This window comes from Camponotus floridanus, unplaced genomic scaffold (genome assembly GCF_003227725.1).
Source record: "Camponotus floridanus strain SB8 unplaced genomic scaffold, Cflo_v7.5 scaffold41, whole genome shotgun sequence".
NCBI lineage: Eukaryota > Metazoa > Arthropoda > Insecta > Hymenoptera > Formicidae > Camponotus > Camponotus floridanus.
The window spans coordinates 1,456,666-1,481,691 of NW_020229559.1; the positions used below are offsets into that span (position 1 = coordinate 1,456,666).

Genomic DNA, 25,026 nt, shown 5'->3' on the forward strand with positions numbered 1-25,026 from the left:
GCAAGATATAATTGATAATTTTACGTGCTTTAAGTTACAGGATCGTTATTCGTGTATAAGACAATGAAAAGACACCTCATTTTTTGAAGCTACTTTTTTTTAAATCTTTGGTGAGCAATAAACTAGTAATGAAATTTTCATTTAAAATTGCAATTAAAATAAGCGTCCAAGTTCAAATGTTGATAAATATTCTCTAATCTACTTTTATATTAAAAGAAAAAAGGAGAGAGAGCCAGAGAAAGAGAGAGAACAATGGATTAAAAAAATAATTTTAAATAAATTATTAGAGAATAAATATACATATATAATTGAGAAAAAATATATTATTATTATTTATATTATAAATACGTAATATTAATCATATAACAGAAAATTAAATTTATCTAGCAACTTGCATAAAAATTAAAGTCATTCTCTAAAATTAAAACAGTCGAAGATAAAGAATAAAAAAAAATCGATTGTCATAAATTTCATAAAAAATAATTCATAATTTATATTGTTCTCAATATGATATTATAAATTCAGAATCTCTCAACAACGATAATACTCTTTCGGCGTGACCTGGACGTGTAATAAAATATCACGACCTGTATTCATTTTGATATATCTCAGCTAAACTCGGCAAGATTAATACGGTACATGCATTTTAATATTAGCTCGATAGTCGATCCTTCGGATGGGGAAACACGATTATACTCCTTGGGTCATCAGGAATAGGAAAACCGAAAATAAAACTCGATGAACGGTTTCGTGTTACGCGTGTCCCTTGATATTAAACCTGCTTATCCATTTATTATTAATTATCTCGTCCAACGTCGGATGCATATAAGAATTGCCTTTTGCTCTTCAAGATATATGTATATAACAAAAGATTCGTATATGTAGGAACAAGAATTAGAACAGATGGAAAAAATTATATTCGTGGCGATAAAAAGATAATATGCGGGTTACATAACTCTTTTAATATCTTATCTAGAACCGACGGACTTGTTGCATTTTTGTGAACTGAGAAATTTGGCTCTGTTTAAAATTTACGGATGAAAAAAAAGCAATTTTCAGTATATTGAACTGAAATACATATATGTATAGAGTACCACAACTAATATACTAGACGCACATACATCGTGAACCATATTATACCTTTTTACGGAAACGAGACCGTTGAAAAAGGCCGCTTTAAGAGCCATAAAACATTTGTTTCCACCACCGCCACTTGCCGGAGAGGTATATTGCGTTCACTCACGAGTGCGAGATTTTGAATTGAATTTGAAATCAGGGGGCCCGATTTTATGGCAGCCGGGTGTCAAATGTCGAAGTGTCGCGCCCGGTACTGGCTTATCGCTGAGAAACTCCGTGATCCCAGGACTAAAGCTCCGAAAGGGCGTTATCGGTTTACTCCTTCGTCCTCAGGTCGCGATACAGGATGCGGAAGACCGTTCAATTCCATTTTCGATTTGAACCGAACGCGTGAAAAAGCACGAAATGGGCGCGAAAGGAAGCAAGAGCTACTGTTTCGTTTTATTGGCCCCGCTCTTCCTTGATGATCATTCAAGATGATCGGATTATAGTTATAGCTCTAAGATTCGCAGCTGTCTTCCTTCAACTTGTTGCAAATGTTTTCCGTGAGATTCTCGTTATATTAGGAATATTCTTCTACCATTTAATCCCTTAAATTTTGCATTTGTTTTATACAATTATAAATTTAAATAAGAGAATCAAAAGATGTTTCTCTTTTTTATGTATATAATGTGTGTGTGGAATATGTTTAAAATTTATTTCTAATTATTTATCTTACACAATTTTTTTTAAATAATATAATATGCATAAATACATATCTGAAAATATGTTTGTTTTATTAAAAAAGTTATGAAAAATAATATCGAATTAAAAATCTCTTTCAAAATAATATTTGCAATACATCTACATCTTATATCAACATTAGTTATACACCTTGATGTCCATCAATCATTCTCGTTGATTCAATTTACATTTGTTACACTAATGTATGTCGAAATATTGCAATACATCAAATCAATAATAATAATATAAATCAATATAAATCATATAATATAATAATATAAATCAGTGAAACAAATAAATAATATCATATTTGATAGTTTTAGTTTTGATAGTTTTTCCACAAAATCAACATTAATTATCAATATATCGGAGTCAGATTATAAAAAAAAATAATAACGAACATTTCTCTTGGTCTTCGTTTGATAGCGCGCATCATATGATACATGTTGGCGGCAAATGCGGCTAACGAAAAAAAATGTTACGATGCTACATTGTTGGCGCGGATTAACGTCTTAAACCTTATCGCGTATAAACAGCTGCGACTATATTTAGCGACATTATGTGAATCAATGTTATCATATTTCGTCACCATTTGATAAAAGCGAGTGTTTCACCGTTTGAATTAGTACAAATTCAGTCTAATCATGTACTAAATACGACTGCTATTCGTATAAATCCCATGGCGAGCAAATATTTCTTCACAAATATTTTTTCGCTATATATTTTCAAAATATAACACTTTTTCTAGAACAACGTTCCAACAATGCTTGCGTTGTTATATTGATCCGTTTCAATGTTTAGATTAAATTCGATTAGATATAAATCACGTTGCGAGATATTTGTTTTCATATCTTCATCCTTCCATATTTGTGTCTCATTATTATATTTAATTATTAATCATATTTCATTGCAATGTAATTTTATCTCACATATTCAACTATTACTTATATAAAATTAATCTAAACAAACAAAAACAGATTCATAATACAGCTTCTAATGATTAGCACATGTGATTTCATCGCGTGATGTCATGTTAACTTTGGACTAAGAGGATTCGTCCATCATCATCGGCTTCACGTCCGAGACGCGTCAGAAAGGCGATAAAAAATAAATATTGCATGCGGTAATAACTCAAGGTTGTTCCCCGAGATTAATTCCTTACCTGATCGTTGTCTTGTTGATCTTGGCCGTAAGTGGGAGTATCACCATTAGGGGTAGTGGCGGCGGAGGGTCGCTGTGACGTTGACAAGTTGATCGCGCCGTCTCCGTCTGTGTCATGATCCATTATGCCATCGTCCTGAAATCACGATCATCGTTACGTCAGTATTCTCTCGTGCACAGAACTTGATTATAAACGGCACGCACTTTTAGAAGAACGTTGTTAAGTATTTTTCTGCTATTTGATATAATATTAAAATATTTTTATTTCAATATTATATACACATTAATGGTTAATATCTGCAGTATCGTATATAATTCGTGTTTCTATCAAATAAAAATTGCACGTTATATTTATCAAATTTCCTTATCGCACATTATTTTGATATTTATTTAAATTTTAATGGAACAAATTTTTTGAAAAAATAAAATCTGCATTATATAATCATATAATATTTTTCTTCACTCTTTTATTTCAATCAATCTTTTAAGAGTAATTTATTAACTGTAGTATAATTATCTATGTATATAATTTTTTACAGCCACACAATTTCTATCATGTAAAGACTAGAAAAATAGAAAGAAAGAGTGTATCAGAAATATTTATTGGAGTGTATCAGAAATATTTATTAGAAAGCCGCGCGTGTACACAAATAACTTTGTGTTTGGTGTGAAATATACATATATTTTGGGAATATTCGATCATGATCTCAGAGAGCGGTAATCGTGATGAGATCTTGAAACATGCGCTCTTATCCGACATTGCCCTCACGAGAGCCACGGTTTTAGATCGAAGTCTGACGCACGTGATTCCACCCACTCGACGCAAGAGAAACAATGTTTCACGGTTGCGGAAAGCTAATAATATATACTTTCCCGGAAATACGTAACACATCGTGCTAAGATTCCGCTAAATTCATGCTAAGACTCTGCTTTCCATCATAAGCAGTGTATAATACACAATGCCTACAAGGTTATCGTAAATATTTCGGAGTACGCATCATACGATGGTTTAGCTACGTGTAAATAATTCGTAAAATCCATCGTAATATCAAGAAGTGAAAAAAAAATACATAAAGCATATGCACATATTGATGAGAATTTCAGATATAAATTGTGTAATATTTTAAAAATGCGTAATTAATTAGAAGCTCAAGTAGAAATTACATTTTCATTAAAGCATGAGAAATAAATGAAAATGTCTTATGAATTATTCTATTACTTTCGCATATATGCAAAATAGGGGGGAGTCAAAAAATCATTATTAACATATTAATTATCCAAACAAAAAAAACTAGTCATGCAATATTCCCTCGTGAATCTCACACCGGGCTAAATCGGAAAAAATCAATTTTTTCCTCAGAAAGGAATAATTACACGCGATATGCAAACCGTTAATTAAACATCGGTCGCTTATCTCGAATTATGTAGCTAGAAAAGATACGTTTAAGGCATCTCCTAGGAAAAAAAAACACATAATCAAGCATCGCATAATTAATACCTATTCACAACATTGATTATTCGCGACGACAGATTCATGACTAATATGATACGCCTAAAGTCATCCGAGACGATCGCTTAATTAATTCTTAATTAATGTACGCATGGCGCGAAGATTCAATCAAAATTCCTTACATCTGCCTCGATCCGCTGGCGGTCGCGTTGCAGTCCATGGACGTTAACAATACACTTTCCGACGAAAGGAAGATAAGACAGGCCACGATGTGCCGTTTCCGGCATCGAAAGCACTACTCCGGGGACACTAACTCCGAAACTTCACGCGTCGAACGGCATTTCCGGTCCCGACACTCGCGCTTACGTCCACCGTAAACATCCGGTACGTACCACTCGGAAAACGGCGGCGGAAGTCGGAATCTCCCTGATTGTCACAAAAACACCGATCTCACACACGGTTCGCGCACTGCATCCAGAAAGCGGCACTTTGAACCTCCTCCTTCGCGAAACCTAGAGTCACTCGCGACGGAAAAGGAGAAGAGGGGTGAGACGCGAAAACGCACCCCCGACAAATGGAGCGCAACGACGGCGACGGTGAAAAGATAACGAAAAAAAAAAAAGGGGGAAAGATACGAAGGAGGAGAGAAAGAGAGAGAGCGGATTCGTGCAAAGAAGAAGACGAAAGGCAACGTTAGCGCGCCGACCGAGTAGAGCGAGGACTAAACACTAAAAGCGGCACAGGCATACCAAGCAGCCCGACCGGCTGTTGCTTATTGTGTAAATATAAACAAATATAGTTGAAACCAACCAACAGGCCTGCTTTCAGTTTCTCCCCTCCCCCCTCGACCCCCCCGCTGCCGCAGTCCTCCGCTCGCTCAATGTGTGTACCCTACCTTCTTCTCCTCCGCGTCCCCCATCCCCCTCCTCGTACTCCCGCACTCCCTCTACGCGGCGCGTCCAAAGACTTCCTCCCCTCGTCCCGCTTAGACACCCACCCTTCGCCGCGTCCCTGACCCCACTGCCGCCAAGCAAACCACTACATCATACGCGGCACATCGTGGCCTGACTCGCCTTACCATATGTTCGTTTCTCCTTCTCTTTCCTCCTCTCCGACTATATCCTTTTTTTCTCTCCTTCCTTCTTCTCTCTCTCTCTCTCTCTCTCTCTCTCCTCTCTCTCTCTCTCTCTCCCTCTCTCTCTCTCTGTTCCTCTTTATGCTCGCGCATCACACATCGCCGACTCGTCACACACTGTCGCCGAAGTCGGTGGGTTGCGAGAGCCTGAGAGATCTCTTTGGGGTTCTTTTTTTGTGAAATGCCTTTACGGATCATAGAAGAAGGAAGCGACGGCCGAAGTGCGTTTTTTTCGAATATTTCTGGCGAACGTGTTGTGAGAATGGCTATGATTATTCGGGACCAGTTTATGTGCCAAAGTTCCACTGTCGATTAATTGGAAACGGTTTGTACGAGGAAAAATGTAAGATCTTCCCCCCCCAAGCTTTCCTGGATGCAAATTTTCAATCAATTCGCATGCCATTTTTACTATCAAGATTTAAAAAAGGAATTTGTTTCGACGATTAAAATCTTTTTTTTTCTATTTTTTTTTTTTACAAAGAAATTTTAAAAAGTTGAGTAAATAGAAATTTTGTAAAATTGATTAAATTACACATTTTAGTTATTTTTAATATGATAATTTACTAATTGTTTACTTTGGATGAGCCTTTAAATATATGAAATGTACGAAGAATTTTGAAGTTCTTTGTTCGTGCATTAACTTGTACAAAAGTTTTACGAAAATTTCCATTCATTTCAATCATTAATAGAATTATGTTTCCATTTCATTCAAGATGTTTACATATTTTCGTCTGTAATTCTCTGCCATGTTTATAACTCACGTCTTATAACGACATCAAGACATCAAAATAAATTCACTTTATGAATAAATATCTATCAAGTAGAGGCGTTGAAACTTTTCTCTTTTCAAAATCACACATCTTTCATCGCTTTGCGTAAAATCTGATGCTTTTTGCTGCACGTTAAATGCATGTTCTTCAATATAATTCAATCTGAGTCATAAATTATACAAACTACCATAAAGATAGGTTATTAATAATACACTCTTTAATAGATGGCACCGACAAATTATGCATCTTTGAAGAACAATCTCTTAATGTGCACTTTAGGATAAGCATTTCTCGACTTGAATCCGCGTTTCGCGAAAAGAAACGAAGTGGACGGTGCAAGTATGGAAATTCTCTATATTCTTTGGTTAGCTAAGTATATATACGCGTGAGAGGCGGTACATATGAGCGATAAATACGCGTGTACACACGTGTTGCCTGACGCAACCTGAACCACCGGCTCGAGTTTGTACAAGCGAGCCGGAAATGGGGGACAAAATGTTCCTCGAAACATGATGTGTCCTTAAATATTCCTTTCACTCGCGCTTCTCAGCTCCTCGACAATTATACGATATAGAGCGATATACTGTATTGCACTATACTTGTCCCGTGGAGAAGTTCAAGACGAAAACGCGTACTTTCGAATTATTATATCATGTACCCTCGTTTCGGACGAACTTGTCACTATACAATGACATGGTAGTATTGTAGGGAGAATAAACCTTCAATTAAATTATGACAACCCCTGTTCTTTAAAGTTGACGTAAGATGTATGGAAAAATGTTTATCCAAACTTTCGATTGTGAATAAACGTTAAATGGAATCAGATGCATCTGATAAATAAGAAAAATAATTGCAAATAAAACATAAGCAATTTATATGATAATAAATATATTATATATAAATGGTATGGCGGTATATATTATATATAAATGAGAAGAATCTGATAGAGTATCAAATTATTAATTAGTTTTGGAAGAAATCTTAGAATAATTTGTTAAAAATTTACACACAAAGAAAAAGCAAAAAGCATGTATAATTTAATTTATGCACTGAGAAAAAAATCTGATTGCATTAATTAGAATTCTGGTAGATTCAACCAGTATGTCTGTTGGGAAATGGACGAACGAGAATTCTTGTAGGAATTACCAGATGAATCTGATTAATTTCTTCCTGTTAAATTTACCAAATTTTCTGGTTAATAATACTAAACTCGCCAGCACTAAGTCGCTTAAAATTTTTTCCATCTAATCTCAAAAGTCTGTTTAATATTCTGAATTCCAACAAGATTATTGGATAAATTCAATCCAGATTATCGAATAAATTATTTTAAATTCAGTTTGTTAGAAATTAAACTGATAAACAGTGATGTAACTCAAACACACACAATCAGACAGCTAGCATCCTCTTTTTGGCACTACTACTCGTAAGAGAAAAAAATATACTTTGGATTTAATGTTAATATTAGTTCTTTATATACATTTTATGACAAATATTGAATACGAGTTAAGTTAAGAGTGGCTCGCCGCTTAGCGGCAAGCAAAGAAATTAATGTAACAAGAAATTTTATAGATCTAACCAGAAAATACTAACCAAATCCTTATAGTAAAATCTATTAAACGTTCTAGTTATAAAAAATCGAGTCTTATCATGATAACTAGAAATTCTTGTTTGATTTTATCAAAATGCTTTCAATCATATACGTCTTATTGGTACAATCAAACGATTTTTCTCAGTGTATATACATACAAGTATTATTAAGAACCGCTTGAATTTTCTGAAAAATATATTGAACGTTTTGAGATGTTTTTTCTCGAACTCGTCAATATTTCGCTGAAAAATTTAATACAAACCTATTTCACCGAGTACTTGAATAAATAACATAAAACTCCGAAGTCGAAGTCGGGAGACGACTAACCTGCATAAATTCCCGGGAAAATCCGGTGCTCGGCGTAACGCGAAATTTTCACCGCATTTTCCGCAGCGGTGCTTCATACCTTCAACTCGCACATTTTGTGCGTGCGGTTTTAGGGAGACCGCGGAATATATAAAAATAAATTCTGCAAAACGCTAGATGGAGGTTAACTGCACGCAAACGAATATAACCGGAATTACACGCCTTGGTGCATAAAGTTCTTATTAAGCGGACTATAAAAGCTTATAACAACGAAAATGTTGCCGCGTCTTTTCCTACGAGCATTTCCAAGGAAACTGCGAGCGATTGTATTAGATTAGCAATATCAACTGTTAAAAATATTTGAAGCGATTCAAGATTGTAGTCATCTATTGTCGAGAATCTAGATGCCCTATAGCGGCATCGTGAAGAGGAACAAAGTCCCATCGTCGGTCCTATGACAACAAGACTGGAGGCAAAAATAGACGCAGCCGGCTCAGTCAGTTTATATACGTCGTATATACTAAATATGTATTTATTAAGTAAACAACGATGGGTCTGGGTCCCGGGGTAGGTCTCGCTTCCTATTTCAATGTAGATAATGCACCCGGGAATTTTGGGGGGGCCTGCTTGCGCCATTGGTTCATAGGAGTGGCCACAGATCATATTTCGAGCGCGCACAAAAGTGTGAATATGTGCTTCCTGAGCTAAAAAATTACTTACGTAGTTATTTTGGCAGATTGATATAGATGTTGTATGTGAGGAAACGAGTGAAGTGAATCTTACAATTAGTGAACTCTCTGAATTCGAAAAAAACTCTAAAAGATTGAGATCGGAAGAATTATTCTAAAAGAATTTAATTTATAATTATGCTGGAAAAGAAACTCTTAATAAATAAAAAAAATTTTAAATTATAAATAAAATTATATAAAATATATTTTTGAGATTGACAATTTGTGAATTCTCTGAACTCCAAAGTGTAAAAGATTGAGGTCTGAAAAATTATTCTAAAAGAATTTAATTTATAATTATGCTAGAAAAGAAACTCTTAATAAATAAAAAAAATTTTACATTATAAATATAATTACATAAAATATATTTTTGAAATTGACAATTAGTGAATTCTTTGAACTCCAAAGTCTAGAAGATTGAGGTCTGAAAAATTATTCTAAAAGAATTTAATTTATAATTATGCTAGAAAAGAAACTCTTAATAAATAACAAATTTTATATTATAAATATAATTACATAAAATATATTTTGCATATTAAAATTCACAATTTTTGAAGCTATAAGAATTTTTTTATATATAAAAATTAATTAAGAAATAGATATTTATAAAAAAAGTAATTATATTGTTAGTATTATATATATGAAATAGTTAATAAATTAATTGTCAAGTATTATTTGAATTTTGTCTCGTTCTCTAATCAGCTGTGGAATATATGATACTTGAAGTGACTGGATCGTTTAGCTTTTGAATATGCACAATTTGAATAATATTCTCATCTCCTTGGTTATCATTATTTTACTCTAAAAACATTATTTTACTCTAACTAATTAATTAAAACGATTTAATTTTATATTATATCGATAATTTGCATATCATCCGATACAATAAATGAGGTCAAATAAAGCATGATATTTTATATACTCGTTATCGAGCATCGCAAAGCAGTACAAAGACATACGTAGGTACAGACAGCCTATTCAGCCGTAAAGAAGGATAATCGTCGAGAGTCGAAGCAAGAAGAGATAACGAGAGCTCATATATCCCCATCAAACCGGAAAGGGCGACAAGGTAAACGTGCGTCTTCCCACGTGCTTACGGCTGTTTGAAGTCCTCCCGGGATACACGCGCATACTCATCAAGGGTCTGGCTCGCCCCTACTAAATAATAAACGAGAGGATTTACCCCCGTCAGGTCCGTGCGACGGTACATAAAAATACTTGAATCTGAGAAATTAGCGAGGTAACGGGCTGTCGTCTGTTGTAGGTGGCGCGAGAAAGAGGGACGAGGATGTGCGGCGAGTTGGAAGAGGAGAGACAATGAAAGAGGAGACGCTGAAAAAGAGGGAAATGTGGAAAGGGGTCGGTCGACGGAGGCGTTTCGGTCTCCGTGCGGAGTGGCCAGGAAAAAAGGGTACCTAAAAGGGTTGAATTAATGTCGCGATAAATATATGATTTAAGGTGGAAACGTTTGCAACTCCGGCTAATTTTTTATCTGAGAACCGCGACCGCTCGCCGTGGTGAGGGTTTTTACCCTAGAAAAGCAGGCGCGACGATCTATCCATGGCGTTGGGCGCCGACAAAGAGGAACGAGGGGGCGAGAGGACGAAGGGGTCGAGTAGGAAGAAGAGAGCGGCCAGGAGGGCGCCTCGAATCTCCCGCTTATTTCTTTTTTCGGGTAATTTACTGCCGGCGAGAATTTGAGCGGACTCGCGCTTTTTAATAGTTTGCGCCGCCACTCTCGAAGGACCGGTCGTGCTCCTTTTTCTCCTTCGCCCCGCCATCCTCGCGAGCCTACGCATAGGCTCTTATTAGTCTTTCTATTTATATGTATGTGTGTGTATGTGTGTGTGTTGCTCTTTCCTCCCCGTTGGTTCCCGTATCGAAGGGACAATGAGGTGGCATTCGCGGCGGTTACGGTGTGAAAATTACGAGACTATAAAACGAGCATCTACGACGCGCTTTACGTCATTCGACTTGGAGCGACGAATTTTACTACAGATTACTCATCGCTTTTTTTTAGCATCGTTTAACTCCACGGATAATGGTGCATCTATCGAGGCGGGGTTAATCAGTGTCGGAATGACTCGTTTTACGCGCTCATAATGCGCTCGCGATCGCGCATATGCGAATGTTCCTCGTGATACACGCTAATAAACATTTTGACATTTTCGACGTGCATTATAACAGAAAACAAAAGTCGAGTCTGTTGTTCACTTTTTTATTCAATAACAAAATTATATTATTATAATAATTTTATTTAATAATAAAATTATATTTTTATTTAATAATCAAATTATTAAATATAAAATTATATAATAAAAGTACTCTTATCCGTCAACGAATTCTAAATAGATGAGAATTTCTTAATTTTTTATAATTTTTATAGGTATTTGTTTCCCAAAGCAATTAATATTTATATTACAAATTAAAATCATACTTCCTACTTTTCCTATTAATTAACTCGGATCAATTGATTGCTCTTATTATTTATTATGGAATTTAAAATAGTACTGCCCTTTTAATTTTGTTTGTAATTTATATAGAAAAAGAATCTTTGGAGAGGCAATTAAATTATTTCAACGTAAATAAAAAGTAATGGACACACACACATATCATCATATAAAAGAAATATTATTATTTAATTGTAAAGAAATATTATAATTTTGTATACAAATCTTCTAGAATTGATTTATGGAATATATCCTGTGCAAAAATTCTACGGGATTATATCTCAAGACATTTTAACATGTTTTATTGAAATAAATTTGTTTGGCAAGATTTTCTCGCTTTGCCAAAACTCTGAAGCGAAGAAAGAGTTTCTTCGATGGCAGATTCCGTTATAAACAAGTAGGAAACACCTGCGGGGGCACAAGCAGTAACACATGCGTCGTCACGTCCGTTTACATGGAAATATTTATCGCAATTGCTATAACGGCGATAAACATGAGCATATACATTTGCGTTTACCTTAACACGCTACGTTACGAACGATAGCCAGCCAAACATTTACATCTGTCTCGTATCGAGGCGCGACATGATAAACACGTTTCCTCGAATCCAAGGAGGAAAACGAGCATCGTCAGCGTTCGAGAAGGCATAGGTTTCGTCACGAAAAGCGCAATTCTCGATATCCACCCCTTCGCGCGCGTAATCGGAGCTTCGTACATGCCCTGTTAGACCAGAATATCCCGGCGGGACCGCAAACACGCGTTTCCCCAATCATCTACGTGGCCTGACGCGGACAGTCGGACGCTAAGCGTCGTTACCAGCGTCGAATCTCGCGTGTATCAACGGCGTACGTGACATCTGGTCCGTGAACGATCGCGGGGATAGAAAAGAATCTTTCATTTTCAGATTGCATCGCGAGAATAGAAAAAGCAAAAGAGAATAGAACGAGGAAAAAATCTGATGGAAAGGATAGAATACATATAAAGAGAAAAATATATTAAATAAAAAGGAGAGAAACATCAAAAGAAGAGAATGAAGATTTAAACGAGTAGGTAAAGTAAAAAGACTCAGAAAGAGAGAGAGAGAAATAACAGCGAGTATTTATCCTGTAAGAAAATAAAGAAATAAACGTAAAAAAATAATAGAGGAGAGCGATAAAGAAAGAAGCGAAAAGAAGAGTGCAAATAAAGAGACAGTAAGCGAATGGACAGAAAAGTAACGGGATGAGGCCAGTCGGAGATCACCCGAGAATAACAGAGGGTGTCTGAAGCGAGAGGCAGAAACACGAGGGGAGAGGGCAGCCACCCTCCAGGAAGCGAAAGGAGCGACGACCGCTTAGGTTTCCGCAGCGTCGACGCTTTTTGGATTAACCGCTCGGACATTAGAATACGGAATTGATATATTATGGTCATGGACCGCCGTCGGCGGACCGTTTCCTCGGCTGTCCACCCGTTGCCACCCCTTCTTCGGCCGCGGAACCGCGGGGGTCAGGCGGATTCGTGAAAGAAGGAGGGCGGATGGTCCGGTTACACATACTCTTTAGGCATGACTGCTCGCTGTTCGCATCTTTCATTGCATTATCTCGCCCTCGTAAAACATTCCTTTATAGGCTGCCGAAATGTCTCCGTATAAGAGAATGAGAAGAGGGAAAAGTGGACTGATCTGATCATTGTACCGGTCTTTTCATTTTGGATGATTATTTATTAGTGTATACACGATGTGATATAAGTATGTTTCTGAGAATATTTTACGAGTAAATAAATGTATACAAAAATAGTTACAAAATAATCTTTATAAAAATAATTTAATTTATTAACTGCTTATATATTTTCTTTTAATATGCAACTTTCGTATATTCTTTCCCATAAAATCCTATGAAAAGAATATTGTTAGTACTCATAAAAATTTGTAAATCTTAAAAGTTTTAACCAATCAATAACTATAATTATATTTAAATATTTATAGCTCTATTTAAAAAAAAAATGTACGCGTTTAACATAATTTATAGCAATTTAAAATAATTAAAAATTATATACAATTCATTTACGATTCACTACAATTTATTATATCTATACGATTAATTTATTTATTCATTAATTCATTTATAAATATCATCCTAAACATATGTATAATTCTTATTATATATATATTTTTTTTAATTTTTAATAATATGCGCTTAAAATATTACATATCTGACAACATCTATATCTGTACTGTATTTTATAGTAATGACATTATTTTAGAATCTTAAGTTCCTAAGATCCTAAGAAAAGAGTTAAATTCTATTTATATTTGTTTTCTGCTTCAAAAATAATTGATAAAAATAACAGATACTATTTAGCATTTGTTTCTCATGACTCTAATATAATCCTTCAATTATTACATACACAATGTACTAAAATATTATATGATCAAAATAAATGTCACTATTTTGAAGACGAGACTTTTATTTCTAAATTCATTTATGACAAAAAAAATTCGAGCGACGATCATTTCGCGTTCGAGAATACATGTTGATTTACCTGGAGATCACCGGTATCGCGCGGTTTTTTTTCGGGTTGATTTATCGCAGCGGCGATTAAGGAGGCGGTCTGGAAGCGAACGTTCGGCCCAAATGAACGTCGATCGGCTCTTTCGACCCGAGTTCGATCGGCTAATGGCCCCCGGTAGACATTAACATTGACGGGAAAGTCGAGGAGCGTTTATGTGAGCGTGGCGTTAATTCGGCTTTAAGGCATCCTGGGCTTTCCCCTTATATCCATGCCGGTGGTTCTCTTGTTAGCATACTTATCATCCGTTCGTGGAATTAAGAGAGTGAGCGAGGTGTCTCCGGATAGCGATGGTGCGACGGTAGAAAGAAATCGCGAGCGAGGGTAGAGAAAGACGTTAGGGGATGACTGTCGTGCACGGGTAGAAGGGGGCTGTTGATAATATCAGTCCGAGTAAGATAGGACTGGTATTGGCTGGCGGACTATTGTCGGAGTAATGTTGATTGGATTCAAGACCGAAGGCATTAATCTGCCTTCTTTTATTATGGTACCGAGAGGACCATTCTCTCCGTTCGCCTCTCCCTCCTTTGTCTTTCTCTCGCGAGGATCGTGTCGTCTCCTACCACGTTTGATACTCACTTACACGAAATAGAGAGATTCCCTCTGTTTCAGTCTTCACGTTCCATCGAGTTCCTTATGGCGTCGCTCAAACTCATGTCTGTATCTGCAGTCGCCATCGAAACGAGATGCTTCGATTGAAGTTTAAAATATGAAGTGTATCTCGGGGTGGCGTTAAAACTTCGTTCGTCCTGGCGATCGCCCAAAATTTTGTCTACTCTATTCAATTTATTGGATATTATTTCTGCTTGTGAAAAATTCCGATACATTTTTAATCTTTTCAAATATAAGTATTTTATGATATTCAAATTCTCTGTCATTATATTAGCTTATTTATAAAGCCTTATTTATATCGAAAATCCAAGTAACGAATTTTTTAAAAAGTTTGTAATTTATTCTTGCTTGGCGAAAATTCGATAGAACCGATTGGCTTTTCATTAGATTAGATTTGTTAAAATAAAGCACATTTTCAAATAATTTTTATGTAAAGAATTTAAATTTATAAAAGAAACGAATATTATTTTATAACATAAAAAATAAAGTATTTAATATTATATAAATAAATAAAAGATCTCTTAGTTAAATGAAAATTTAAGTTCCAAAAGTATCCAATTGTGAGCAATCAAATAAGGAAGTAATGTAAGGCTTAAATCTTTTACCGCATCATAGAGATTGAACGCTTCAATTAGGTTTCATCTAATCCGCCGAAACCATTCCATTTTCACGAACAATCATTAACAATGATTTATTAACGTAACCAGCTGTATCGCGAAAAAATCGAGCGAACAATAGCGGCATTGCTATCTCGTAGCTTCGGACTTTCCGCTTTAGAAAAGGAGATCCAGATGGATGATCGTAAGTGGTGGACAGTGTCCGATAAGGGCAGCCGTCGGAACGAAACGAGGCGAGGGAGATCCGCGACGGTTGCCGGTCCTGAAGAATGGACCTCTTTGTTTAGCCGTTTATGGTGGAAGAGATTTAGCCGGATTGCCGTCAACCGATAGCCACCGAGGGTGAACAGGCAAGGGGGTGGACGCCCGGAATCCGGTGGAGAACTCGCACCAATACCCGTCCGTGGTTGACTTCTTCCGTCTTCCCTGCTTTTTACCGATCTCCTGTCCTTTTTGCCTTCTCCTTTTCCTCGCACCACATGGCAACACCTTCCGAGGAGATTCGGTACGCTTACGAGACGACCCCTCACAATGGTCGGGCATTAGCTGACAACAGAGGTGTGGACACCGAATAGCCTTAACGCCCTTAACACCCACCCTCGCCTACCCCGCATGATTGTCCGGTCAGCCAGCCGTGCGAAGCGTTTCGCATTTATAGCCAGCCGGGATCTAAATAAAATCTCTGCCCGTGCAAAGATAAGAGCAGCGAGATTCGCCGAGAAGCAAATCCTCCTTCGCCAGTTGCTCGGAAGGAAATGCCAAACGATGTACTCATGCGATTTCTTGAACCGAAATAAAACTAACGCAGAGATAAGCCAAATGTTATTTAAAATAGAGAATCAACGGAAATTAGACAATAAATATTTTTGCTTACGCTTTACGCTTTTTCGTAAAAATGCAAATATTTTAATATTATATTTCTTTAATATTCAATAAATAAAATTAACCATATTAAAAAGCTGTTAATAGTATTTTTAATGTAAAATTATATACGTATATTGCAAGCTTATATATAATTTTTATAAAATATTAGTTTATAATTAAATTTATACATAATTTTATAAATAAATAAGTAATATTTGTGTGAATATACTCGGCTCTTATCTTGTGCTTCTAATAAAAATCTTAAAATGAATGAATAGCATCAATTTCGAAATAAAGCATAAAATCGAATCAGAAATCCTACAGACATCCACGACTAAGCGGTTTTGATACGACCAGATACAGTTATGCAATAATGAGCTAATGTATGTAATAGGATTATGTCGAAATCTCCTGTAATTGGCCGCTGAAAACGCGAGCTCGGTTTGCTAATCACCCACTAAAAGGTAACTTTGGACGCTTTACAGTTAAGCTTAAGAGGTTTACTGGACTTTACATGCATACAGAAACTTTACGATTGTTTCCTTTTTCACAATCGTAAGATGCAAAGGTCGGTAATTCTCATTTTAACACAATAGGATTAGTTACACAATCCTATTTACATATGTGCGCAAAACTGTTCCCTTCTCTATTTTCACAATTAGCGTAAAATCGCTCGTATCAAAAAGTTGAGATTATCTCAACCATATTGTCGGATTAATAACATTATTTTAAACATTAATCTTATTAAAAAGTCAATAATATTAAAGCGATTTTGATATGCCTTTGTAAAATCCCTATTTTATGAAGAAAATACTTTATATATATGTAAAAAATCATATACAATATAAATCATTGATATTTTTTTATTTTTTAATATCTAGATTCTTTTATATACATATATATATATATATATATATATATATATATATACAGATACACAAAAGATGAAGATGTGGAAGATATCTTACGAATGTCATGACACGCTCGATAATACGCATATCGCGGAAATACCCTCATTTTGCTGAACATCCGAGAATTGAGAGCAGGGATGAAGCTGCCAGTCGAGGAAAACTCCATAAATCACTGCGAGGGCAGAAGAAACTCGAAGGAGGCTAGCACGTATGGCTCGCAAATGTGCGAACGTGCGTGTGCTACCGGCAAAAATATACACGTCTATATATGTACGAGAAACGGATCCTTATTTACTCTAAAAGGTAAAGGGAAAAAGCGACCACCGGTCTCTGTTCATCCGTACCTAGATGGCCACTCCCGCGGAGCCTGACCGTTCTCACAGTAAATATATCGAAGTGAATTGCAACTTCGTCCCTAATCCAACCCCGGATACCCCATGTTTGAAACTTGATCCATAGCATCGCAGTAAATTCGCGCTGAATTTATAAGAACCGCTCCGCCGTCTTCGAGAACATCGTTCTTAACCCATAAATACATCTTCTCTGACCTAGCGATTTTTGTCATGTAAAACGTGCCCAAAAATTATAATTTATATCTAATATTTTTCAAGATACAAATAAAACAAGTTTCCAAATTCTAATAATAAATTATTCTAATAAATTATTAGGATTTTTACTTTTCTTTATGCATTAATCAATAGAATGTGATTAAAACACGATAAAGTGAAAATTGAGTAGTCTGTACATGATTTCTTTAACATATGAGTTGTTATACGTAAAACGATATACCTCAAAATACGTCGCTTTAGCCGGCCTGCAATTTTGAAGCAAGTCCTGGCAAGAATAATTCACCACCCTCGACGAGATGCGATGAGAACGGACTACTTTAACCTCCACCTTTTAGCCCGCGAGTTTCGAGGGTGCTCAGCCGTGTAGTGTCAATGAATAAAAATTTGCGGTGAGGGTGGCGTTTGATGCCGATTTTAAAACTTACCCTCCCGCTCCCCCTCCTCTCTCTTTCTCAGAGACGGGGACATTACTTTAAACTGCGGCGCAGGGGACCCCCGCGAGAGGAGTCGTGGCCCACAATCAAGAGCGCTCGTGGGGAGGGTAGCTCGCACTTATTTTCGCCTGACTGCCCGCAACCCCCTCGAAGCCACCCCCTTTGGCGCCTACTGCAAACTCCGAATAAGACGGTTTCGCCTGAAGATCATTACGCCACGCCTTAAGTCGAGCTAATATGTCCTTCTTCTCCACCCCGATTTCACCCTCCATCCGACCGCGACTCGTATATATCTCTCGAAGAAGCGAGCGTCGCGAGTTCGAAACCGGCACCGTCGCTGTCGCCGTTGCGACATAGACAATTTAATGCCGTTTTATAAATTATACATCGTCTGCAAGCTCGCAAGACGAGCCGATTACCGGGGTAGATCCTTCGTCCTCTATTTAATCCAGTCTCGAGGTATGTGTATGTGTCTGCGCGTCGAGATACCTATGATCGCGACAGGTCGGGTGGATACGTGTACGCGTGACAGCGAGGAAGAATTTCAGGAAAGAGTAGATGCATCCGAACAAGGATTCCTGGTGCCAAATATCGCAGAAAGACGTGTGTCGGCGTTTAACATTGGCTAAATAATGGATTTTTAATAAAAGGAAGATTTTTTTCGACAGCATCTATCTACATCGGCCATCTTTTTAGTGAGATAGATTTTTAAAAATTGACTTTGCTAATCATTTTAGAATAATTTACTGTTCTCTCATTTTTTTCTAGGCAGGAAGGTTTGTTTAAATAAATAAAATTTTGCTGTTCAAGCGATTCGTCGATACAAAAAATAAAAACTCCTATCGGTCACATCGAAATAAAAGAAAAGGAGAAAAGACTCACCCTAAAATCGATAAGTACGCCCGCAAATCTAAAGAACCTACTCCACCTTCGCGAAGGGAGACGAAAGGCGGGTATCATTGTATCTAGGGCCAGAGGCACACAACCCCACGACGTTGTCGTATTATAAAAATAATATATCGATATCGTAATAAGGGAATGATTGGATACATCGACACCCTAAAAGTTTAACCCTCCTCCTCTTTTCATGCCACCTCGTTTCCTTATCAACTATTATTCATATAACGTCGACATATTTTCAAAATATCCGTGCTATATCTTTAAAATGATGCAAAGATATTTTTTTGAATTGTAATATAATAATATTATAATGCAATTTTAATTATATAATATAATTTATTATGCAATATATATTATTCGATTAATAACTCTTTTGTAATAAATAAAAAAATGCTGCATTTTCGTTACATATACGATATCGTTTTCCAAGAAGACAATCCCTCACCCTCGTTCATCGGAAAAAAAGGGGAAGAAGGGTGCGACTATTCCTTACGCTCGCACGTGTTACGGGTAGGAGTATCGATTTCGGGATTAGGTAGCAATTTTTCAAGCCTACGGCGAATAATTACTGAATCCTTCCCTCGACAGGCGGCCTCGTGCGCAACCAACGGTTGTCGTTGCCACTTTTGCCTCCTTGGTGCGTTCACCGACACGCGGATTCCGTTCTGTGGAACGTCAATGAAAAATGTGGCGCGAAGAATTTGCTGGCGTGATTAACGGCCTCGCACCCTTCCCCCGACCCTCTTTTTTATGACGATGCTCGGAGAGATATGTACATCGATTGTTTGGGATTTCGTAGCGCCATTTAATAGCGTTTGTTCCGGAAATTGCAATCGTGACGTGGGAGAAGCACTTATCATCTTTGCTGTTTTTTTTTTGCATATAATTGAAAAGTCGATGCAAATTTCTCATATACTTTTAACAATAAATCATAAGATGTACTTCTCTCGGAAGGTTGACACTACCTTGAACACATTGACGATTAAGTCTTATTCCTTTTCAATATAATCCCGACCCTCGCGGCTATTATTATCCAGTCACATCGCGGTCCAAATCTGAGATTATATTAAATCACGTTATGGAAAGACACAATGGTCGTTTTTAAACAATGTCGCTGAAATCAACGATGCATGTCAGCGCGGTTGGACCCGACGAGGATTTTTAAAGAGCCATGGAGGCGATACACGTCGGCGTAGTAACTTTCTGGGAAGGAAGCGGAGGGGCGGACTAGATGGAGGCCGGGATACCTTCATCTGCGGATTACTTATGCACGAGCAGCCGGGACTCATTTCATTGCAACGGAGCCAAGAGCCGGGAAGCGAGCGGAGCCAAGCCGACGGAAAAATGTTTCTATTTAGCTCGCTTAAGCTCTTTATTAAAGGTTCGCTTCTTTTGAGAGTCGGGCCGAAGTTCCCGGGGAACCGACGCTGTGATTCGAGAAAAAGAGATTGTGGTCTCTTAACGACATTCCCCGCTTTCTCTTATATTTCTTATCTCTGTTTTTCGCGATCACACGCCGGCGTCTCCGTCGGTCTTCCGGTCTAACGATTCGCGGGATCCTTGGGATAGAAAGTGGGAGAAATTGCGTCAATTACTCGCTGATTTCGGCATCTGATCCGTGGATTACGTCCCGCCGCGGATCCTGATCCCTCTCTCGTTTATTGAGCGACGTTTTCGAAATGGCGCAATCGGATACGGGGGGAAGAGAGGAGAACCCTTCACACGCGAGAAGCGCGCGAGAGATAAGAGGCAGCGGGTAATATACGAAATTGGATGTTTTAATAAACCACCGGGTGGCGCAACGAAGTATCGCGCGCTCGAGAAACACGAGCGGCTTTTCGTAATGGGACGGTAATATTTATAAGGGAAATATATTACCTGCAGTTTGAATTAAATGAATTTCTAGCCCTTTGTGCTCGAATGTCGAGTGCGCGCCGCGACGCAACGCAACGTAAAGGAAAATTAAATGATAATGTGTACAATGAGGCGGGGAGAGAGAATATAAAGTTTGGCTTAAATAAATTTCCGCTTCCGCGCTCGCGTAATATGAAGAGTTTATATGCAATTTTATGTGGTGACATTGTGAAAAAAACGTTATATTTCGCATTAAAAGTTATTTAATAAGTCAAGATTCGTACAATCAACAATCTATCCTGTAGCACTGCAAATAATAGCATTTATTTTTCTGTAAATAGACACGTAATACACATGCAATGTAACCAGCTCCATAATTTCAACACACATTTTTATTAAAATATAAATTAAAATATAAAAATTAATAATTCTGGCGCAAAGTTATTTTTATTTCTGCAATAATAATAATAATTTCGAGATTAAACATCAACGCGCTCGCATTAAATTGACTAATAATCTCATAATCAGTGGGACAAAAATTTCTCCTCGTTTAAATCGTCGCATGACTGAAAATATTTTAAAAATCCAGCCCCGTCAACTGGTTCGACCCTTCGCGATCTCTCAACCCTCCTTTCGAGGCCGATTGTCTTCTCATCGCGAAAGAGACAGTCGAAGGAGGCTACAAATAATTCCGGGGTGTTATTCGATGGCATATTTTCGATTATCGGCCAACGAAGCGTAATCTGCGCCGTAAATGGAGGATTGTCTCTGTGTAGCGTAAGATGAGGTGCTGCGGGTTCTTCGAGGGATGACAAGGGAGAATCGAGGAGGGGTCGGTGGCGCGAAAGAGGGATTTACGGGGGTATGAGGGGGGTGTGACTGTGGGAGAGGGAGCGTAGCCACCAGCGACTCTTTAAAAGAAAGCGGGATAAACAGACAGTTCGAGCAGAGCAGGGAGGAAATGTAAATTTCCAGCGAGGCGGAAGGACGAGAAAAGAATAAGGGCTCGAACACCGCGGGTATATTGAGTGAGCCACCGGCCTTTCCACCCGCACGGCGAGCTTCTCCCCTCCCTCCTTTAAATTTCATGTGCCAATTGTACGCGATTGTCTTTACTTTGCTTCCCGCGCGCTTCCCCGACGTAGCGGGACGACGAGTTTTCCAAGTTGCGCCCATTTCTTCCGCTCGATGTGTTTCGCGTCGCGAATATCCGCTTCGGCGGCGGGAGGATCGAAAACAGAACGTGATGAGTTTTGCTGCGTGTATAACATGCCAGCTTACTTGAATACAACCGGATCAAGATTATTCGTCCAAGCTTATAAACACGATACAAAAATGCAACTTTTTAAATTGCAAAATACTCAATTGAGCATAGTGTATAAAATGCCTCAAATGTGATGCAATACGATTAGAAATTAAAGTTATATTTAAATGAAAAAATTTCAATTTAAAAATATTTCTCCTGGTTAAAAAATAAACTGCTTTTAAAAAAATATTATACTAGAAAAATAATAATCTCATCGTGAAAAAAAACCAAGTAGATATTTTTGACTGCGTGTCTTAAATTCAGAAAAATATTATCAACAAAATATTATTTAATTATGAAAAAGATTTTATTTTAAAATTAAACCTGAATTATCCAATTGAGCTTCTTATTTTTCAGTTTCCATAAATATCTTAATTACACGATAATATGAAAATCATGCAAATTTCTTTTCAAATGCGGCCGCCCGTGGAGGCAAATCAAAAAAAGGATACATCGAAAAGAGTCATGTCACTGACAGGAGCGACGAGTAATGCGAGTAGACGGGCACGAAATGATATTCAGGAAGGACACGAGTAGCTGGAAAATGAGACGGATCGAAGGCGAGATCGCTGTCCACGGCGAATAAAGTGAAAGATTTGCTCGCGAAGGGTGGCTCGCGTGACAGGGGTCGAAGCGACGGCGGAGTCGGACGGTCACCCTACGTGCCGGGAATTCCGCGTCGGGAAGAGGTTGCCGAGAGTACACCAAGTCCGACCCGGTGTTGTGGAACTTGGAAGGGCCGACGAGAGACAGTAAGCGAGAGCAACAGTCGCTGAATAAACACAAAGTCCAGTTAAAGTCGTAATAAATGTCGGCCGCCTTCCGACGGGCTTTCCCTCTCTCTTAGCCCATGCTTACTCTTCTTTCTTTCCCGGAGACAAACGGTATTGAGGGCGAAAATTGACGGCTTTATCGTGCCGCTTTCGTGAGCGCGAACTTTCCCAGGAGTTGCGCTTTCGTCCGCCCAGCTTCGATCCTCCAGCTCTCCGAAAACTCTACACGTCTCTTTCTACCGATCCGTAATATTCCTCGGCACGATTGGGCCGCTTGATTTGCAGTTATATGAAAGGACAGAAATTGGATTGGTTATACGTTCGTCAAAATTTTCACATCAACAAGGAGATTTGAATTTTGTTGATTTTTTAAAATTGATAATCGAGTGTAAATTTTAAGCTGTAATATTTTTCAAATTATTGATAGTTTTTTTGATAACTTTTATATTCTGTAATATGTATAAATGATTACACACACGAGTAATATAGTACATTAAGATACGGATTAAATAAATTTGCTTTCAACACAACGAGTTTATTTTCTGCAGAAATTATTTCCTTATCGTAAATTTTGTTATTCATGTATTCTGCTGGCACAACTGAATTATATTTTATCATAAAATAAAAGATTCAAGCTAATGTAATTTTATATGAATCATATCCATTTTATGTGTACTCTAGAAAGTAATAAAATATACTTCATATACGTGTATAAAATTTCAAATTACAGTATTTCACGATAAATAAATAAATTTGAAAGAGAAAAATTAACATAGATGATAACAAAATAATAATTCCGCGATTTCGCGGAAATGTAATCGCAATAACTGGCAGTTTTGCAATCAATCGACGTAGTCGGTTACCCGCGAAACCGCATAACAAATGACACAGAACATATGTTGGAATTGTTTATTCACGTATCTCTAAATCTTAGCCCGGTATCACGATCTGACGGAAAAATAAATTCCCATCAGCCATGTGTTTGTTCGATGTTGTGGGATATCGCTATATACATAGCAACTCTATCGTAACGCTTTAATATCTTTATGACAAGCCTAATCCGTCATGTGAAAGTATCTATTTTAATCTATCATTTCCGTTCACGATGTACGTTAACAGTTTCTGTGTTCGATGATTCAGATATTGTAATTTGACAAAGTTCGAACTTTAAAATATCAAAAGATAAATCGTAAATAATTTGAAATCTTCTTTTCAGAGAGAGAATTTACATTATTATCTCTACTATTATTTATAATATTTATTCTTTAGTTATCATCACATATAATTGCTTAATCGTATAATTTCTTAAAAGAGGATACGATATAAAAAGACTTTAATAAATTTTCTAATCTACTATTCTCTCTTTTTATAAATCAATTGAAATTGTTATCGCAAATTATGAATGTCAGCAAAATGTCTATCTATATTAAGATGTCTATAGCATCTCGGTGACGTACGTAGCATATTTTTTATAGCTGTAACTAGCATCGTAATCAACGTTCAATACATTGTGCGTTCTCATGACGTTTTGGTGACGTCTATATATCCATGCATATTTTTATCGAATATATACGCGAAATTGATAATATAAATATTTGTTGGGTATGTTATCGAGTTATTTATGTTTTTAAAATTATTTATTTTGATGAAAAAAAGAATAATATATTTTTTAGCATCTTAGATATTATTATATTTAAATCGCAGTAAATAATAAATAAAAAATATAGATGTTTTGGAGCAAAATAAACGTTTATGTTTTTCTATTGTTAGATGAGTTAAAATTCGCGCATATTATTAATAAAAAAATAAAAAAATATATAATAATTGTTTTTAAAGCATAAATTGTTTAATGTAAACGCAAGTATTGTAAAATGCTATAGAAACATTTTGAGTGTACTAAGGTATTTTCAAGCCATTTCCTACAAAAGTCGCCTGATGCGAACATTCGGCGCCGATATCCTAGAATATATCCTTGCAGAAATTTCTGCTGGAAAATTTTGTCTCAGAAGTTTTATTTTGTTTCCGGTTTCGGGTGAAAATACGACGAAACTTTTCGTTCACTCTACCGCAATGATAGTAATAAAGTTTGCACACGCTGTGCGTATTTAATTAAATATCTATTCCCCAAAAAGTAGAACATTTATGTTTAAAGTAGAACGTATTATATTTTTATTATAATTTCCAGAGCGTTTTTTAATAGATTTGCACACATTAGATATAAGTTTATTAAATTATTGAAGAGATATATTCT

At 36.8% G+C, this 25,026-nt stretch overlaps 1 protein-coding gene across 7 annotated transcripts in view; it reads right to left on the bottom strand.

Annotated features, from left to right (window-relative positions):
* LOC105256333 (forkhead box protein P1) overlaps positions 1–25,026 on the bottom strand; it is a 281,566-nt gene that overhangs the window by 96,386 nt on the left and 160,154 nt on the right. For 6 of the 7 annotated variants that reach the window (XM_011266160.3, XM_011266163.3, XM_020029092.2 and 3 more), the window contains one exon: positions 2,963–3,097. In XM_011266160.3, coding sequence (XP_011264462.1) covers positions 2,963–3,097 — 135 coding nt within the window. Of the gene's footprint in view, positions 1–2,962; positions 3,098–4,593; positions 5,177–25,026 lie in introns of those variants that run through there. The other variant, XM_011266161.3, reaches the window with a different exon arrangement.